Source organism: Centruroides vittatus, unplaced genomic scaffold, assembly GCF_030686945.1.
Source record: "Centruroides vittatus isolate TY-2023 unplaced genomic scaffold, ASM3068694v2 contig_65, whole genome shotgun sequence".
In the NCBI taxonomy this organism is placed as follows: Eukaryota; Metazoa; Arthropoda; class Arachnida; order Scorpiones; family Buthidae; genus Centruroides; species Centruroides vittatus.
This window is the reverse complement of record NW_027122403.1, coordinates 76,745-98,466: the sequence shown is the minus strand read 5'-3', so window position 1 is coordinate 98,466 and position 21,722 is coordinate 76,745. Positions and strand designations below refer to the sequence as shown.

Here is a 21,722-nt window from a genome sequence, read left to right as displayed (position 1 = left end):
GGCTTATCCAACAAATGAATACCAATGGACCCTAAACCATTACTGACGCGCAATTAATTGATTGCCCCTGGAAGTCGGCTTCTTACAGAAACACAGCATCCCTATCATCAAATGTCACGACACGCCACTGCATTACATTGACAGACAAAGTTGCAGAAAAATATATAAATTCCCTTTTCCGGAAATTAACCCAGAACACCGAAAGTGTAAACACAATGCAAAAAATATTTATGAAGTTTTTCTTGTTTAATAAAAATTGAAGTTTCATCAATTACTTGATATTATTTGCATATTTGTTGGAGTGAACTGTGACCCCATATTTATTACTCTTCCATCCTTTCTCCTTTACTTTCTGAAATTTGCAACGTTTTTCTCTAGAAAATTGGTAAGTTCCACTTTTTTAATGTTTGCATTTTGTAATTTTCATTGTCGTCAGGAAAATTTTTCTTAGAAGTTTCTGACAATAATATTTTCGAAAGCAAATACGAAAATGGAATTTCTAGGAAGGCGTAACAGAAAACAGACGTAATAATGGACAGTGTCATCACCAATAGATACATCATATACTAGAAAAATATACGAATTTGTATTAAACAAATAGAGATTAAAAAATTATATCTTTATATACAAATACTGTAAACGTAAATCTATACGATATTTAATGCTAAACATTAATAAAATAATATAAATTACGTCATTAAAAAGAGATTTAGTTAATATTGACAAATTCTACAAATGACAGCCTGTATTTAACGAAACTTTTATTTAAGTTTATTTATCTACGACTTTTAATATTTACGCTTTCATTCTGAAAATATAGCAGTATATTAAAGAAATAATAAAAAACTATGTGATTCAAGAATATCAGACATGATGAATTTGAAGATAATTCTTTTACCAGATTTATTTGTGTATATGGAAGGGGTCTTCTGAATTCTCCAAATAGATAAAGAATAAAAATAGGGTGCAGAAGGTAAATCCAAGTTGTTAGTCGATCCATTACCACGAAAACGTCGAGAGATAAGAATTTGTTCGCTACACCTACAACATTAATTAAATTATAGTTATATGTAGAAACTATCTTACCAACTCTATTAACATACCGCCATATCCCGATAAACATGCTACGCATATCCAAGCTGTTACCGCTATGCTTGCAATTGGAGAAAGAATCTGATGTGCCAAAATTATTGATTCATTCGGAGAGGGATCATTTCTGTACTGGTGTAAACCGAAGAGTATCAATCCCGCCAGGAAAATTGCCGTTATCCAACATGAAATAACAATCGTCTGAAAAATATGATGAATATAAATTTTAAAACAATCCAGCATTGAGATACGTAACTTTTTCGAGAAGATTTCGAAGAGCCGTCTGTTATAATATACAGTATTATTAAAAACAAATTTTTATGTTGTAAATAAATTTCTAAAAAGAAAAATTTTAAACGAAATATACTTTTATACATATTGCAAAAAATATAAATAGTAAAAACTAATACATGATAAAAAGGATGACAAAAAAGTCAATATTATGATTTGTATTAGTCTTTACTAATAGTATTTCTTATAATATAATCAAATTTTTGTATCATTAATTATGATAAAATCAAAACACTTCATTTTTAGGGTAGGGCTGGTTTTATAAGAACTTGATCGTGAATAAGTTTATCTTACTCAACATATGACACCACTTTTCTTTATCTCCCCACCACTTCGACCTTTAACTACCAAAATTTGCCATCATCAATCCTGCCAATACATAAACGTTCATGCAAAATTTCAGAAATTTTCGATAAAAACACAAGTTATTAAGCTTGCAGAATGGTAAAGAAAATCGTGACACCCACACACAAACACACTAACATCCACACAAACCAAGAAAACTTTCGAATTTTTTTGCATTTGTCGACATTTCAAAATTCTCTGAGCCCATCAAAATAAAATCTCGTTATTTTTTGACCGATCGCCATACTTTTCCTCTGTTATATATCACAACCGAAAAAGTAATCAAATTTAAAAGTTTGATATTTTCAATTGTTTAGAGTCTAATAAATACAATAAATATTTACTTTTATTCTATTGCATCAACCACACTTTTAAACAAAAATACACTCAAATGCCTGAAACGAAATACTCTGATCACAAAATATTATAATATTAAAACAAGAGTGAGAGTAATTAAAGACGTAAAAATTAAGATTCGTCATGCATTAGAAAAGTATATAATTTTCATTTTTGTTAATTGTGACTATGATTAATTTAGAAAAGGGGCAGCAAACGAATGAGAAATGGAAATGATAAACAATTTTTATTCCGCATCCACGTTTACTCGTATCAATGAATAAAATTGGTATATGATCTAACAAGATTTGGATTTAATTCCAATTCTCTTATTGATACAAGTAAAATATTGTTAAAACAACCTTTCTAATATAATGTTTTGTATAAATATGTTTCATGCAATTTTGTGTTTCTAAATAGTAGTAGTCAAGTATAAAAAAAACAGATATAATTGTTGTTCGAAAAGTATTACAGGTGTCTTAAAGATATTTTGTAAATAAGATCTAATTACAAAGATTCGGTTATGCTTCATAACTTATAAAATATATTTTATTATTTTTTCAACCAAAAAACTCTACCGGTTTAAATGTTCATTCTAACAGTGGTTGAGTTGTCAACTTCCAGCTTGAATTAGATATTTAGATATGGTGACTTGAATAATCATCGATAGACAGAACAATAAATAATTTTAGAAACAAACCAGAAAATATTTTTAATTTGTAAATGTGAAATTTAATTACCTTAAAATTATTATATACAGCAACTGATAATCTTATAAAATGATAATCTTATAAAATCTTATAAAATTGTGCTTAATGATAATCTTGTGCTTAATGATTATGATAATCTTATAAAATGATAATCTTATAAAATTGTGCTTAATGATTATGATAATCTTATAAAAGTGCTAGTTCAGGACATTGAGAAAAACAAACTTCTTACAAAAAGTCAACGAATGTTAAATTTAATATATTAATACTCGAATAAAATGCTCAGAGTTTTAAAACAATACTACTTCAGACACCTTATACCTCTGAGAAATTATTAATTTAATTATGCAAACGTTTTCCACCTGTTCCACAGGTCATCTTCAAGCAATTTCTTACTTCTGGAATGTTATCTCGTGCAGGTTCGAATATATATGAGCACGATATTTCAAAATTTTTTAAAAAACCGTTGGAACATTCCATGTAAAATTTAAAATATAAACAATAATAAAAACATTAATAAAATTGATTCAATAAACATATTGATCCGCTAAATAATAATTTAAGGGACGTAAACTAACATAATATATATCTATATTTTTATAGGGGATGAGGATATGCTATATGCTTGATTAAATGGGGTGTTTGTCAATCATGAATTTCCACGCAGTTGGCAAATTCGTTGCGTCTTTATAGTTCAAACATCTACCTGTTGTCCCTGATTTGTATATTTCAAATTTTTCCATGGTTAATGCTAACGATGGTGAGCGTACTTGTTGGATAACTTTGGCTTCATTCCAATTAATTACTGATCCCTCAGTTTGTGCCATTTTTGATAAGGTGGTAGTGCAGTGCCCTTTACTGATGTCATACATATGTTCTTTTAGTCTTTTGTTTAAGCCTCTGTTAGTGACTCCTATGTATTCTTTATTCAGGTCCAATTGATCATTTTCGTATGGGATTTTATAGACCCCAGAGCATTCATCCGCTTTTGTGCTATCTTTGTCGTTCCTGAGGACACTGTAGATGGTGGGTGCGCGCTTATAAATCAGCTTTGCATTCTTACATTTGGCTATTTCCTTCATTATCGTGGACAATCCTTCTCTGTACGTGAATTTAGTTATTTCCCCGTTTGCATTCCCTTTCGGTTTCTTTTTATTAGGTGTTATGTAAGAGTTTATTAGGTTTTCGACTATTGATTTTTTAAATCCTAGGGTTTTTGCAATGGTTCTAATTCTATTCAACTCTTGTATTCTGTCATACACGTTGGAGCAATAGGCAAATGCTCTTCTAATAATGGCCCTAAACGCCGATAGTTTGTAAGTGGGCGGATCGTTTGATGTGGAGGGAATGTATAGTGGGTCATGCGTGGGTTTGATATATACTTTCGTAAATAAGGAACCTTCTTTAAATGTAACCCTGATATCCAAAAAATGTACTTCTGTTGTGCTGAGCTGTTCCAGTTTTAGCATCAGGCCATGGTTATTCGAATTCATCGCATTCAAAAAATGTTGTATCTTTTCGTCTTTTTTCCATACAATTAGTATGTCGTCGACGTATCGTTTGTATAAAACGATATCATCCTTAAATGTTCTAATAGTAGTTTGCTCCAACTTACGTATCACCAATTCACACAGTAGCCCAGACATTGGGCTGCCCATGGGCACACCTTTCTTTTGCTTATAAATCTTGCCAAGCAAATAAAGAAGATTACAAAGGAAAAGCCAGTTCCGTATATATTATGGCACCAGATATCGATTCCACCGGATGTTAAAAGCGTACTAGAAAAAGGCCCCAACTATGCCCTGGACAATACCAAAGACTGGAAAAACACCATGGCAGAAATTGAAAGAGGAATCAGAGGCATGGAAGAAGGGAACAAAGACTATTTTCGTTGGAAAACAACCCTTAAGAGCATGAACCAAAGACCAAGGCAAACAGAGGTGAAACAAATTAAGCGCACGAAACGGTGGTTGGCCGACAACAACTTAATATTGACACGAGCAGACAAAAGCAAACATTTAGTAATAATGGATAAGCGACATTATGTCAACACACTGGAAGAATATATAAGAAATACAGAATGCGAAAGGGTGGATCATAATATAATTGATAACCTAGACAGGAAGGTCAAAAAATTACAGAAATCACCAATCACCAAAATACTTCCATTTCTCAAAGGAACAAGTGTAACAGGCCCAAGTGTACCGAGACTCTTCGGATTCGCTAAAACGCATAAAGATAAAAAGCAGATTAGACCAGTGGTTGAAAAGCACAAAGGACCAACTTACAAACTAGAAAAGAACCTACATAGATATTTGTCCGAGCACATTGAGAATAACCAATATGTCACAAAGAACCCGTTGAACGTGGTTAACGATCTCCAAAACATATCTTTAGTAGAAGAAGAAATTGCTTCAGTTATGGATTTCGAAAATCTATATCCATCAATTAAACTGGATGCATGTTTTCAAGCTTTGGTGGACACCCTCAGCACGTTAGACCCAAGGGTAACAGCCTACCCCGAAGACATGAAACTACTGGCTGACCTAATATGTTACCATTCAGTGTTCGCTTTCGATGGCAAGATTTATAAGCAAAAGAAAGGTGTGCCCATGGGCAGCCCAATGTCTGGGCTACTTTGTGAATTGGTGATACGTAAGTTGGAGCAAACTACTATTAGAACATTTAAAGATGATATCGTTTTATACAAACGATACGTCGACGACATACTAATTGTATGGAAAAAAGACGAAAAGATACAACATTTTTTGAATGCGATGAATTCGAATAACCATGGCCTGATGCTAAAACTGGAACAGCTCAGCACAACAGAAGTACATTTTTTGGATATCAGTGTTACATTTAAAGAAGGTTCCTTATCTACGAAAGTATATATCAAACCCACGCATGACCCACTATACATTCCCTCCACATCAAACGATCCGCCCACTTACAAACTATCGGCGTTTAGGGCCATTATTAGAAGAGCATTTGCCTATTGCTCCAACGTGTATGACAGAATACAAGAGTTGAATAGAATTAGAACCATTGCAAAAACCCTAGGATTTAAAAAATCAATAGTCGAAAACCTAATAAACTCTTACATAACACCTAATAAAAAGAAACCGAAAGGGAATGCAAACGGGGAAATAACTAAATTCACGTACAGAGAAGGATTGTCCACGATAATGAAGGAAATAGCCAAATGTAAGAATGCAAAGCTGATTTATAAGCGCGCACCCACCATCTACAGTGTCCTCAGGAACGACAAAGATAGCACAAAAGCGGATGAATGCTCTGGGGTCTATAAAATCCCATACGAAAATGATCAATTGGACCTGAATAAAGAATACATAGGAGTCACTAACAGAGGCTTAAACAAAAGACTAAAAGAACATATGTATGACATCAGTAAAGGGCACTGCACTACCACCTTATCAAAAATGGCACAAACTGAGGGATCAGTAATTAATTGGAATGAAGCCAAAGTTATCCAACAAGTACGCTCACCATCGTTAGCATTAACCATGGAAAAATTTGAAATATACAAATCAGGGACAACAGGTAGATGTTTGAACTATAAAGACGCAACGAATTTGCCAACTGCGTGGAAATTCATGATTGACAAACACCCCATTTAATCAAGCATATAGCATATCCTCATCCCCTATAAAAATATAGATATATATTATGTTAGTTTACGTCCCTTAAATTATTATTTAGCGGATCAATATGTTTATTGAATCAATTTTATTAATGTTTTTATTATTGTTTATATTTTAAATTTTACATGGAATGTTCCAACGGTTTTTTAAAAAATTTTGAAATATCGTGCTCATATATATTCGAACCTGCACGAGATAACATTCCAGAAGTAAGAAATTGCTTGAAGATGACCTGTGGAACAGGTGGAAAACGTTTGCATAATTAAATTAATAATTTCTCAGAGGTATAAGGTGTCTGAATAGTATAATATATTAATATAAAATGAAATATGAAAGGAGTGGTAAATTAAAATAATTTTGGACGTTAAAATAAATTTTCTTTACTTTTAAATAACTAATTAAATCTACTGTTTCAAATAACAGAAATTTTATAATTTTGTTCAAATCAATCACGTTTTCATTTTCCTTACTTACGAAGGCTATTTTTTAAATAAGGTCCGTTTTTTAATAAGAAGAAAAATACTGTAAATATCATTAAAATATATTTTTTTCCATATTCTACATACTTTTATCTACGTTTCTACATAATTTCCATTTTGTTTAAACATTTGTCATACGGCTCAACAATTTTTTGAATTCCGACTTTAAAGAAATTTGCTGCCTGTCAAGAAGCCCATTCCACGACTGCAGTTTTCACTTCTTCTTCGTCGTTGAGATGTTGACCACCAAGGAACTCCTTTAAGTATCGAAACAAGTGAAAATCAGTGGGTGCAAGGTCTGGACTGTGTGGATGATCGTATCGAGTCAAAACGATAAAGCACTGTTTAATCTTTTTGTTTTGTGATCGTCAGAAAGCAGTCTTGGAACGCACCGAGAAAACAATTTTCGATAATTCAGTTTCTTCCGAAACAATGGTATACAAAACTGATCTTGAAATCTATGGAAATTCAATTGATAACGTTGAAATCGTGAATCGTCGGTCCTCTCGAATTTTGTTATCCACATCACGAATCAAATCTTCAGAAATCAGAGAAGGTCGGCCGGGGCGTAGCTCATCATGCACATTAACTCGCCCATCCTTGAACATTCTTACCCATTTTCGAACTTTACTGTCACTCATAGCATTATCACCGTAAACTTCACAAATCTGACGGTGAATTTCCGCTGCTGCCAAGTTTCTTGCATTCAAGAATCGAATAACAGTTCGTATCTCACAGTCGGCGGGAGGCTCAATTTTCTTAAACATTTTAAACTTCTACAGCTCAGCATACAGACAGACGATATGGCTGCAAATGGCGTCAAAACGACGCGTACCAAACTTGCTCGGACGCAGAAAGCGAATGCATACTGCGTGATTGCGCATTATTCTCACTTTCATTCACAAACGGACCTTATTTAAAAAATCACGTTTTCATTTTCCTTACTTATAATAATTTATTTACGGAACTAATGTTTTATACAATAATGGATATTTAAAATTAACGTTCAGAAATACGCAAAGTATATTCATAACATACCTTTCGGAATTTGAATTGTTTCTTTTTCAGAAATGCGTATCCTAATATTAAGCCCAGGCAGTAAGAACTCAGATGTGTAAAGTAGGGTTTCTGATAGATGTACAGAAGCATATTCACGACGTTTCTATAAGATATTCAAAACATAAAGCTGCTTTTAATGTAAAGAGTGTATGAAGGTGAAAACAAAAAAACAGACACATATACAAAAATATAGATAAGTGTATAGACAAAATACACCAGTTATGTAATGTACATCAAATGTAGTTGCGTGAATAGTGGAAAAGTGCTTACTAAAATATTTCTTAATAAATTAAAGTAGAATGGTATTAAAAAGAAAAGCAATAAAATTTAACTTTTCTGAAAAGTAATGCTCAAATTTTTAACGAAATATGATTAACGAAGAGATATTTATAAAAATTCTAAACTCCGAAACATATTCTCTAAAAAAATTTTTTGAACTTATCTTTTGTAGATATATATATATTACGCTTTGCTCTTACACAAAAGAATTTTACATTAATTGGTTAATTGGTTTAGTTAATGTAATTTACTGAAATAAAAAATAACATGTCTATCATCATTTCTTTATATTAAATATGAACATACGGACTATTTTACATAGGATAGATTCGATCTGATTCGTTTAGCTTAGTTAAAGGACGAGGATTGACCTGCCAACACACAAATCCCAGGATAATTAATAAAGTCTGGATTCGATTCTAATGAGGTTTTATGGCATAAAATTTTCAATTTTGCGTAAAAAATTACATTTCATTTACGTTAATGCACTCTCTGCAACGTGGCAATACACAAGTCCGATTTAATACACTGTGCTCAGAGAGTTTCTGTCAAGTTCGAACGATAAATTTTTTTATGTATCGTTATTCGTTTCTCTTTAAATCGGTAGTTACTATTAAAATTTTACAAAACCGGTCGTTACCATTAAATTTTAAAAAATCCATAAAAATCATTCGCTGGAGAGCAGAGAAAAAGTCATTTTCGGTATTTCATGCAGTAACATAGATCGGATTATATTTAGTAAAGATATTTTTAATATAAAACATACTCAATATTCATTGACAATCCAACGATGGCGATAAATTTCGTACTTAGAAATTGACAAATGTGCGATATAATTCCTGCCACTGTGAAAACACACAATACTACTGTTCCAAATGTTGGCCATCTGTAATAAAAACAATATGAATTAACATTTTCTAGAATAACAATGATAAAAGATTTGTCTGAAATCGTCATTTTTACATTTATATTCGCTTGGACGGCGTAAACACATTGTAAATGAAAAACAAAATGTCAGGAAACTTTTATGGAAAAATTAGTAAGTAATCGAACATTTTAGAAAAATTATAGTGTAGTTAAATACAAAACACGACACAAATGGAAAATAGCTTTAAATATTTATAAGGACGAGTTTATCATAACCACTAAATTTGCCTCCCCAAAAAGTTACAAACATAAAGTAGAAAATTTGATATAATAGACATCTTAACGCCCGATGAGTATATGTAGATACAACCAACGATGGCCTGAACGATCAGGCTAGTACTTGCTTAATTAAATGATTAATATAAAGCAATTTGTCACTAGATGGAGGCCTTAGGCATCATCTCTTGATTAAATTCAAATTATAATTTATTAAATAATTTAGAACCTTCTGGAAGAAAAGAGCTGACCTAGAGTGGAACTTGAACCCGTAACTTTCGGTTAACTTAGCTGTGCTGTGCGCTTGCCAGTTGCGCCACCCAGACCCGGAGCAAGCTCTACGCTTTCAGAGGTATTTAAATTTGAAGATAAAACCTTACTCGGTAAAACGTTAGCTGGCTGAGATGTAGTTGTGAGAGTCATCTCAGTCAGTGCCGTAATTATCAGTAAGTTATATCCAAATTTAAATACATCTGGAAGCGAAGTCTCGTTTGTGGTCCGGATGGCGCAAATGGCAAGAGCTCCGCACGGTAAACGAAAGTTGCGAGTTCAAGCCGCTGCGCCGAGACAGTTCTTTTCTTCCAAAAGGTAATAAATTATAATTATTAATTTAATCAAGAGATGACGCCTAAAGCCTCCATCAAGTGACAAATTTCTTTATATTAATCATTTAATTTGCCAAATTCTAGCCCGATTATTCAGGCGATCGTTAGTCGTGTCTATATAACAATTAACTCTTTCTACCATAATATTTTTCTGATTTATATTTATATTGTCTACATGGACATTGCTTATAAATAAAACTTATTATAGTAGAACCTCATATATCCAGATTCACTTGTATACATTATAATTTATGTATATAATGGAGATGATAAAACAATCAAGTAGCAAATATAATACATTAAGAGCTTGCAAAGAAACACATATTATTAGACATCCACGAACCATACTACAAATACGTCCCACAGATAGTATTGGAAAACAACGCACAAAATGTACTACGACAGAGCCATAGTCACAGATAAAACAACTTACCACAACAGACCAGACATCACACTCATTGACAAACACAATAAAATCACATACATTATAGACATATCCATTTCAAACACTCACAATGTACAAAATACATGCACTGAAAAAATTAGCAAGTACACAGAACTCGCCCAGGAAATAAGGCATCTGTGGAGGATGGATAGGGTGCTTATTGTACCTGTTGTTCTCTCCTCTACAGGTGTCATACCACACACCACTACACAAAAGCCTGAGCACATTAGAATTGAATAGAAACACATACATCACACTACAGAAGACCACTATATTGAATACATGTCATATTGTGAGGAAATTCCTGAATGACGAGGAATACAGAAAATTCCTCGGACACAAATACTGGTACACTTCTTTAATTTTTGTCTTGTTTTGGTTACTATGCCTTGACTTCAGTCCGGCATAGTATCAATCGAATATAACTCACAAATCACAGTCCGGCGGTCGAATATAACTCACAAAACCCAAAATAATAATAATAATAATAAAAAGCGCAGAGCCCATACGGTTAGGAGTTGAAAGTTGAAATTTTGTACACAATTAGAGTACGTTAAGGGAATGTACACAGAGAAGGGATTTTATGGTAATTCTTCCCGCAGGAAGAGAAAGATGTTTCAGGATTGCACTGAAAAACTCGGCTTCTACTGTACTATTTTATATGTGGTTTCTTGCGTTTTTGCAGGATCGAACAATTATTCAAAAACACATCTAAAAATTCTCGAATTAGTCTCGGAAGAGGGGGACCTAATTTTTGTACCTGGTGAAAACGGGTGTAATCTAATAATCTTAATCTTCGTTTACATTACTTTTTTCCTTGAGCAACATCAGGCTCATCTGCTAGTTTGAAATATAATTGAACTAAGATTAGAGTTATAAACATAATTAATATATTTTATTTAAACATTAAAATGTTGAATTTTTAAAATAGTTTTAATTATTTGTTAAAACAATTTATGCTGTAATATTTCTAATATAAATTTTACATTATAATTCTTATAAATTAAAATTTATATTTGAAGTTTGTGTATTACTTAATTCAAAACATTCTATAAAAATCATTTGCTAATATGAATTATACGTAATTTTATTAATACATTACGATACTTCAAAACTTTTAGCGATTACAATTCAAACTGTAGCTGATAAAGATTATAATTTCAATAATTATTTAATGATCTTCAATTTTTATGTTAATTACGCAAGGAATTACGTTGAATTTGTTGTCGCTTCATTAAACATGTACAGTACACTTTATAATTGCACTATTTGGAGCTGCCCGTAGTTGGGGCATTGGCCACGTGCCGTTTTCCTTTTTGTCTGAGTTGTCCTTATCGAATCACCAATGAGTCCCAAATTTCAATATCAACAAATAACGGATAATTCCCGACTTCTAATTTTGTCATAAAATAGAAGAAAATCTAATGAACATTCGCCCATTGTCCCAAGCAACGTCTTTGTATGTTGATCACAATCCCGTTGTGTGTTTTCAAGGGCAAGTTCTCATCCAGTGAATTCAGTGCCACCTCGTGGAAGCGCTGATCTGACGTTGAATCATAATGTTTGAAGCTTTTGCAAAATGTACCGTGCTTATTTTTAACTCTTGTGCCTTATTCATTTCGATAGTCTGCGGGTGCGTTGGCCAGTGGGCGTAGCGAACATAACTGGCGCCCGGGGCACGACACTTTAGTTGGCGCCCCATTCCTCCTTTCAGAAACACATATAGTTTGTCTTAACCCTGGTCACACTATGCGATTTCAAAGCCGCGCAGGCGACTGCAACAGCGACGGCTATTCCCGTTAACTGGTAATCATCCCTCGAAAACCGGCGCGATTGCAACCGCAACTAGAAACAAAAAGTTTGTTCTACTCGCGACGGTTGCAAACGCGCATCCAATCAGAAAACGTCTTTGTGCCACGTCATACTTTGTGCTGTATATTTGTCAACATATCTTGATTATAACATTTGTATTAACTCGGTTTCAGTACATTTAAATGCTACTATTTGATATAAATCAAATCTGAATTTATAAAAGTTATTGTGTTAGATTTATTTTAAAAAGTTTGATTACTTTTAATAATATACAATTGAATAAAATAAATGCTTATATAAAAGAAAAAAATATATCGATTATAAATGAATTAAATCATTCAAGCTTTTCCTCTAAATAGTATCTAAAAACTTCTGGGATGATGACTGATATCGAATTATGGGCCACTCTAAATTGATATGCTAAACTACGAAACGTTTCGCCTAAATTATATATAAGTATAAATTATATTCATACCGATATATCGTCTATATAACTTCGGCATCCGAAAGCCTTAATTCATTCATCAGCTGGTGAAAGCACGATTGTTTAGCCCGTTGATTTTCATTTCGCCAAGTTTTAACCCAGCATGAACGTTTTCTCTTATTTTTCTCTTCGTATATTCTCGCCAGCTCTAACAAAATCATCGCTCTCTTTTCTTTTATTAATTCCAGAAAAGGAACTGCTTGCTATTTTAATAAGAAAAGTAGCTAAAATTCCATAAATACTCTGAAGTAGAACGTAAAATGATCGGTAAACTCACGAAAGTAGACAAAAACAAGCTACTGTAATTTTATTGGTTTATTATAGGGTCACGTGTTCCGAGTTGCAACGTCAACGAACAATGTGTGACCACGAGAAGACGCGCGAGACTCGCGCTTGTTGCGGTTGCAGTCGCCTGCGTGGCTGGAAATCGCATAGTGTGACCAGGGCTTTAGAGACCATTTGGGCGCCCCTCTGCGAGTGGCGGCCAGAGCATAATACACTCCCTTGCCCCCCTATCGCTACGCCACTGGCGTTCCACTATATACAAATATTTTAGTGTTATTAAGGGCAATCTTTAACAAATAAATATTTGTGTGCTAAAGTATACTTTCTAAATTGGCGTACGCTTCAAAAAGTGCCTTTGTAGTGGGGGATTCGACTTTTTCCTGAAGACAAAAAAAAAATTATAAAAGTTATTTGTTCATTTTTGTGTACAACGTACTTACCTACTTAATTTTATCCACTACATTCAATGCACCGTATTATAAAATATATTTGTAACTGACATTCAATACAATTTTGTAGAATTTATTACTGTCGTTGCAGCAAAATGTAATCAATACTTGATGAAAATTCGAATATCCTTTAATGGTAAATATGTAAGTGCTGTTTTATCTTTCGTTATTTAGTAATATCATTCAGGTGCTGACACAAGAAATATAGGCAAGTGCCAAAAATTTGAATTCTTTACTTTTGTCATGGAAAAATAATAAAATGGCAATTGCTAGTAGCACAGTCACTTCAAAAGTAATAAAAACAATGAGTTCTGTTATACCGTTTCTTGTCTAGTCTTGTATTCAATTTATGAGCCATTTCTGTGCTTCTTTATACCATGTAATGTTAAAAGAATTTGTTATAAAACATTTTTAACTTACACGGTTATAAGAAGCACAGAAAGAAGAATTTTATGTTAACTTGTATGCATTATTTTTTGAACAGTTACATCACAAAGAGTTGATAAGGGGCTCGATGACCGGAATAAAATGTGATATTCTAACGCTTGATTGTGGGTGTAATAAGTCTAACGAAAAAGAAAGGACGTTATAGAGCTCATCAGTTTAATAGAAACAAGATGAAAACATTGCTGGTATAGCCATACCTTCACATAGGACTGATCTCGTAAAATGAAGGTGTTTGCAGACAAAACTGCTGTTATTTTTTTACATTAAATTTGTAACGCTGAGTATATAGTGTGTATTTGTTGTAATAAAGTTAGTAACAGCAATCTTAGTAGAGTGTCAAGTTAGTAAAAAATTGATTGCAAATAGTTCCTTGCTCTGATGAAGAGTTTCCCTTCTTTTCTATTTCAATGCCAGAATTAGGTAATAAAGAAAACGTCTTCAAAACGAATTTTCAGTTGTATAAGTTCAATTATCTCTTAAAAAATACATATGACTAAATGCCTGTAGGTAAAATGTAAAGAATCACAAGAGTATTTTTAAATAACATATGATGTCTCTACAAATTTTGTAAATGACAGCCAATTTCGACATACTCAACCAACAACTACTTCAGTCACTATGGAATATAGATGAAAAGCAAGACATCATCTATAGGATATATAAATAGTCTAAATTAAAAATTGTACCAAAATCTGTTATGTTTCATGAAATTAATGTTCGTTTTTTCTTTGTAAAGCGAATTTCCACAAGCATTTTTGTAAAGCCATTTGTAGACCATTTATTGACCCTGACCTCTTATTAATACTGTTTGTAAATAAAGATAGTAATAATAAATGCAGTGGGTCCTTGTTAATCATTAGTAGAAAAACGTTTACTTTCTTAAATCATCTTGATTAGTCATATAAATAATAACTTGCTAGTAATTTTAGAATGAATGATTTTCTACCGCCTACACTAATTGGACCTTGACAAATGCAGTACGAAATTGTCGATATCGTCCACTTAGAGAATCTTACCCTAAAATATCTTACCTATTATAGAATTACTTAAGTGATAGAATAAATATAAGATGAACGAACAAAAAAAGCAATTACAAGGATACTTTTATTCTTACCTGTCACGAATGTATAACAAAGGAACTGTAATTATAGTTAACTGCATTAACGCATTAACGAACCATATATGTATGAAAAACTGCAAGAAACAATTTTTTCACTATAGCTTAATAAAATTTAAAATTCCAAATAAAAGTATACAGCAAATTACATCTATTGGCGTGTTGTATAAATTCTTAATATGAAGAATATATCTCCACCAGTATTGTTCAGCCTTTCTTGCTTCTTCATTTACGAGATCCCAATGTGGTCCTTCTCCGCAAAGTGGCAAAATGATGAAAAACGCCAATGAGCAGAGCAATGGAAAAGTCAATCTTTAATACAAAATACGTAAAATTTTATTAATATTTAACAAAGCAATTTAATAAACATTTAATTTACAAAATGAAAATAAAGTAAAAAATATTTAACCTTAAGTATCTCTTCAGGAGCAAGTTGAAGTAGTACATTATTGACTGCTTTTCATCGTTTCTTCGTAGATAATATGTGAGAAAACCGCTGTTAAAATGAATTTAAGAAATTCATTACTTCTACTTTTATCAACAAGGTAAATAGGCTTATAAAATTTTTAATTTTAAAAAGTAAATTTGGTTCTTCATGTATATTTTGCTTTACTTATTACAGGTAGATGTCATAACGAATGCATTAAAACCTGCAAATTTAGGATTAAACCAATGCATTTGCGTAGAGAATAGTTTTTAGTAACTAAGATTTTAAGCCTAGTTTTAAAGGCATCATGAGGTTTGTTAAACCCTTCTTAGAAACTGTTTCAAGAATAGAACCTTTCATTTAAATTTTAACCTATGGAATATTATAAACACAAATTTAAGTAGAAACAAATTAAATGAATAACTTATTACAATAGACGGTTCACACAGGATTAAATAAAAGTAAAGTTAAAAAATATACATATGGACTCATAAAGTATTTTGTATACTTCAGCTTGTTCTTCTTTCTTTAGTTTGTCTTTATTATTTCTCAGTATGTTGTAAATATTAGAAGCTCTTTTGTAAACTTCCTCGATATTTTTGTAAGTTACCAGCTTATTTATAATGTCTCCCAGTCGTTTTGAGCTGGCAACTTTTGAAAGCACAAACTGTATTAACATTTGTACAAACTGCAAGTGCATTTTTGCAAAAATAAAAAAATGCCATTCTTAGCGTTTCCATTTGCCAAATTATTTAAAAGTAACTTAAGCTAAAGATGAAAAAGTTTATTTGAAGGAATTGCGAATATATTCGATTCTGAAAAAGTTCTTAGTGTTTGACAGAACTGGTGCAAAGTATTCCAACACCGTAACGTTTTACCATCTGTCCGTTTGAGCTCACATAACGGAACACATGACAATCAACAACTATTGTTTGTTTAGTTATGTCAACGCAACACTTGGGTGATCAGTTTAGGGGAGATGCCTTCCGGGAGGTCTTTTAAGGGAAACTGGCCTCTATTTAGGCATTACAGACATGGAGAAAACCCGGAAAACTCCACGTGCCCAGCCGATCCGAGCGAGCCTTGAACCCATGACTGAACTCCCAGTGTTCAGGAAACGGAACCGATTGGCCACTGTGGGAACCAACGACTATTGTCTGGCTCAGCGTTGGGAATATTCACTTGTGCTAGGTTAACATTTTAGAACAAATTAGTCTGTGATATGACGTGTTGACAATTCTAAAATTTGTGTTAATTTGGGGCAGTCATGAATGCAAAAGTATCATCCAATCAGCTACATCTGATACAGGTAAAGTAGGCGAGAAGTTAATCGTGTTTTATGATGTAGAGCTAACAAGTAGGCACCTACATACAGAAAGTCTTTTTGTAATAGACGACTCAGGGCGGCTTGTTTGAGATAATATATAGTAATTCTCCAAGGTTATTTCTCAATACGATAGGAAATAAGGAAGCTGGTAATTCAGCAGGATGGTTAATTACGGAAGCGATAAACTTTTAGTTCCAAAATCATATTATCATCCTTGAGAGATAAAAGATAGCATGAATGAATCTTTGAAAATAGAGTTGCAGAACCTTAATGGGGTTTTTCTTAGTCTGTCCATAGCCAGTTCTTTATATTAGGATATTTTCGCATAGCTAATAAATTGAGTTGTTCTGTCACATGTGTTTTATCTTTGATCAAGTAGAACATTCTATTTCATAGTTTTGTATTATTAGTCCATCCCTGAAAATAGGCACTCAGTGAAAATATTCCTTAATGCAAGAAGAACATTTTTTTCTTGCTTAATATTTTTTACTGTTTCAATCTTTCGAAAAATGTCCATTTTTGAAGCATCTGTAACATTGCTGCTCGGCATGAAAATATTTATTCCTCCATCTAAACAGCTGAGTAAAAATTGATTTTGCCAGTTTTTACTAAGCAGCGTCTCACTTATTTTTGATGCTGAATTTTAGATTAGCTAATTGTACTGTACATGTTACATAAGCTGGTTTCTGACATTCTCTTCATTCTTTTCTCAGAATTTCATACACCAGATTATTTAGCCATGGTGGCCAATCTGAAATTGCATGTATAGTAGTAGACATTAGTATGAAACTGGGAGAAATCCACATTTAAGGGTCAATTGTTTAAAGAAAATGTTGTGTGAAAAGAACGTTTTAATTTCGAATACAAAATTATTATTTTATAACTTTTGATAATTTACACAAAAATGTATAATACTTTTGTTTCTGAAAGGAAAGTTTGATCTTCCTTTCTGACGGGCCGACTTGTAAGTTGAGTCACAAGCGGCCTTTGCACACGCTACTGGGCCGTCTCTATAAAAAGGGACATTTTTCCCGCCCATTCCGCGTAGTCTCATAGAAGGAAGATTTCTACTTGTAAGATAGTCCCTCCGACGAAGCTACCATATATGAAGGCACTTCAAACAGATCTCCACAGGAAGGTAGCCATAAATGAAATTTCTCCTTAACGATCTCCGATAAACGAAAAAAAAGGAAAGGAAGAAAAGAACTTGTTAAGGTAGTATGCTACTACGGAATTATTGTAAACTCTCTCTCCGCGAGATAGGTTTTAGTATATAAGATAGATAATTTAGTATCTCCACGAGGAATAGGCCTCGAATATATCATTTGTGATTCCAATGAATTTGTATTCTCATATCATTTGTATTTTCATTATAATTTTTATTTCATTATATTTAATTAAATTTTATTGTTATTTGTTTTAAAATGATCTCATTCATTGTCGATGCACTCCCACTCGTTAAATCTTAATCTCTCCTATGTTTATAATTGTTTACGCGTGATAATCTGCTGGAAATTGATTATCTGGTGTCAAGAGACCTGACCTAAAAGACAAGATTTCACGATCGTCGTCTCCACCTTTTAAAATATCACTCATAAACGCCATCCTTTTTGACAAACCAAAAGCTGATTAAAAGATCAGCTGCCGATTAAGTAGTATACGAATCATAATTGTATTTTATATGGCCTCGCCGACCTCACAACACTGTACAGGGGTCATACTGGTTAAACGAAAATATTTAAAAAAACATGATTAATTGAAAGTGATTAATTGCAATGCAAAACTCTGAGCAAAGCAGAATATTTTACTCATGAAGCAAACGGAAACTAAAGCAAAAATATGGTTGTAGCAGAGAAAAGATACCACCAAAAATATAATAATAATAATAATAAAGGTATTCACCTCGTTTTCATACAAATAATGTTATCTAGTAGATGGTAAGATTAAACTGTGACAAGTGCCATAAAAACAAATAAGTTAACGTACGAGAACACAATGTGGTAACGGGTCTGATGTTCATTTTAGCGGTTTTGGAAGAAGTGTTCTAAAGTTGAATTACACCAGTTATAGAGGAACACTACAAGGAGAAAGCCAGGCGTTCAGATCTCAGATTAGATTAAAATTTATTTCCGTTTTCTAAAATGTACTGGTGCAGATCGAGCAGACAACTTATAAATAACGATGTATTTTTTCCAAAATAAATTTCATTTGTCAAATTATTTGTGAATACAAGATGTATTTTTGTAGTAAACTGCCATCTTCAGTCGCGACAAATAATTCAAAATAGTGACATACGTAAAACTCTCAAATTCATTATTAAATTAGTGACAATGTCACTTGCATCCCAAACTGCATAAAAAGGTATAACAATTTTTGTACAAATTCTAATTTAGGTTATATTCGTTTTGTATCCGTCTATTTCTTTTGTTGTTTACTGTATTGCGTCACACTATCTTCGTATAATATAATCCAGATGGGTTAATAATAATAATAATAATATATAATAAAATAATAATAAGCGCAGAGTCCAAACGGTTAGGAATTGAAAGTTGAAATTTGTTACACAGTTGTGTTACATCATCAGAATGTACACTAAGAAGGGATTTTTCGAAATTTGTTTCTGCAGGAAAGAGAGAGAGGATTAAGAATTATTCTAAAATTCTTGGCTTTTACTGTACTATTTTAGATGCGGTATTTTGCGTTTTTGCGAGAAAATCGAATATACTTTTAGACCTATCTAAAAATTCTTCAATTGCCTAGGAAGAGGGGTATCTAATTTTTGCACTTGGTGAAAACATATAAGAACTGCTATATAACTGTAAAGGTTATCTTGGATAAGGGATTGTCACACCGAGTGCCTAATCCAACACACTTTTTAAATTTCTTCATTCCTGTACTGTACACAATTTACAGAATTTTTAAAATGTGTTAGATTGGGCACTCCGTGCGATAAACTCTTACGTAAGATTATCTTTGTAAATATAAATCAAATGCAATAATATAATGCAGTAGAAGTGTTGAAAGTACGAAATAATCTAATAATCTTAATCTTTGCTGTTGTTATTTTTTGCTCGGGCAACGTCGAGCTCATTTCCTAGTATTTCTATATTGTATAAGTAAATAAACGAACGTTATGTAAAAATAGTTGTGTTTTTGTATAACAGAAATTTTTCAGAAGTAAATCAGGCCGACTCTAACACTAACATTTTTATTTAAATTGCCAGATTAGAAAATCTCCGTTGTGAACAGAATTCAGAATTTATTATTTTTACATATTATTATATTAATATTCCAGAAAATAATTATTATGAAATACTGCTATTGTATAAAGTAAATTATAAACAAAAAATTATTGTACTCACCTCAGAATAAAGAATGTTTCAATTAAAGGAAATACTTCATATGACGCTTCTATAAAAACATCTTCAGATACATCTCCAATATTAAACGATTTTTCTAAAGTATGTGTATAAAGAATAAATAATCTGTTAAAATATTTTACACGTCTTTTACAATTCATATTATTTTTAAAACTTAAAACATCAATTAACTCCAATATGGCATTGTGGTATGGTATAATAAACTGGAAAATTAAAATGCATGTAACGTATGAAACCAAATAAACATAGATATTTGTTAGAAATACATTAACAAACGTACATTGTATAACACAAAAATAGTCAATGAATTAGGCCTATGTCTACAAAATAAATTTTTATACACAAATAAGTTTAAAAATTTTTCAAAATAATAACTTTACATTTAATTATATTTATGAAACTTTCTCTAAAGAATAAAAGAAATTTTTCTAACGACTAAGAAAGTATTCAATCGTTTTATACTTTATATAACTAGCAACTACATGAAGCAATCAGGTTGCTAATACTGCATATAAATGATAAGTTGGCAAGTGCAGAGGGGGTTGAGACTTTCGAGTGAGGAGTCTTCCAAAATTCCAGCTCTTCGTTTCGCGAAGCTTTTTCTCACAATAAATCTATATTATTGTGCATATATATATTTTTCTGATTCGTGTTGTCGATCTCTCTCAAACGGCGTTTCTCTTTTCCCGATCTGATCTATTTTCCGGAGCTAGCAGTTACAAAATTTTGGTACTTCTGGCTGCTTTTTTCGGGGTTTGGGCAAAGTTAAGTTGCTTTGTAACATATCGTTTTATTCGCCTTTTTATCCTCTATATCGCTGTAGTTTCTGTTTTCTTTGTTTTTATTACTTTTTCTTCACTAACGATAAATTTCATCTTGCAGGTTATCTTGTAGGTCTCTCAAGTTTCACAGCAATCTGTCTTGTCAGCCTTTCTTAGAGGTTCGCTTTTTCCTTTCGATCTATGAATTGCACTTATTTACGACCATTATTTGCATTTTCACGACCGTATTTTTTTTGCCTTATATAACGGCCTTTGTTTAGTTTGCACCACCTGGTTGACGCTGTTTTTCGGTTCTACGGTTTTTGTGTTCGTTGTATTATGGTTATTACCGTTCGGCTCGTCTAAACGATACCTTTCTAAGCAATTCTGTTTCTAAGGATCAAACCATTTTCCGCGGAATTCCAATCGGTCCTGAATATCACGTTTTTTCTGTTACTTCTTTTCCTGAGTCTTTTTCTATACTTCTTCCCTTCTGCTATAGGGTGGTCTGTTAAGCCCTTCACTATGTAGTTCCAGTTTATTTTGATTATGTCAGCACCGACTTTTTGGTTTGTGTTCCTTCTCTGCTTTGTTGCTGATGGCTTCTGATTCTGGGCCCTCAGTCCTTGTGGAGCCTTTAAAAGAATCGCTCTTGAAGGAGGTTTGTGACCAACCCGGGATGATCCTGGACATAAGTTCTAAATATTCCTACAACACAATTAAGAAGGAAGATAGATTCTAAATCAGGAAGAACGCGTACCGGCTTTCTTCTTCGCTTAGCCAAGTA

The 21,722-nt window shown here is 32.5% G+C and overlaps 2 protein-coding genes across 2 annotated transcripts; one reads left to right on the top strand and one right to left on the bottom strand.

Moving 5' to 3' along the window:
- Positions 1-3,400: 3,400 nt before the first annotated feature.
- LOC136979836 (uncharacterized) lies at positions 3,401-4,264 on the bottom strand. The gene has a single exon (XM_067275860.1). The coding sequence runs from the start codon at positions 4,262-4,264 to the stop codon at positions 3,401-3,403; it is 864 nt and encodes a 287-aa protein (XP_067131961.1).
- Positions 4,265-4,603: 339 nt separating this feature from the next.
- Positions 4,604-6,412, top strand: LOC136979835 (uncharacterized). Its single transcript, XM_067275859.1, has one exon. The coding sequence runs from the start codon at positions 4,604-4,606 to the stop codon at positions 6,410-6,412; it is 1,809 nt and encodes a 602-aa protein (XP_067131960.1).
- The last annotated feature ends 15,310 nt before the right edge of the window (positions 6,413-21,722 follow it).

Bases quoted from the DNA above. Each gene is read 5' to 3' on its own strand.
- LOC136979835 (XM_067275859.1), top strand. From the start codon at position 4,604: ATGGCAGAAATTGAAAGAGGAATCAGAGGCATGGAAGAAGGGAACAAA.
- LOC136979836 (XM_067275860.1), bottom strand. From the start codon at position 4,264: ATGAATTCGAATAACCATGGCCTGATGCTAAAACTGGAACAGCTCAGC.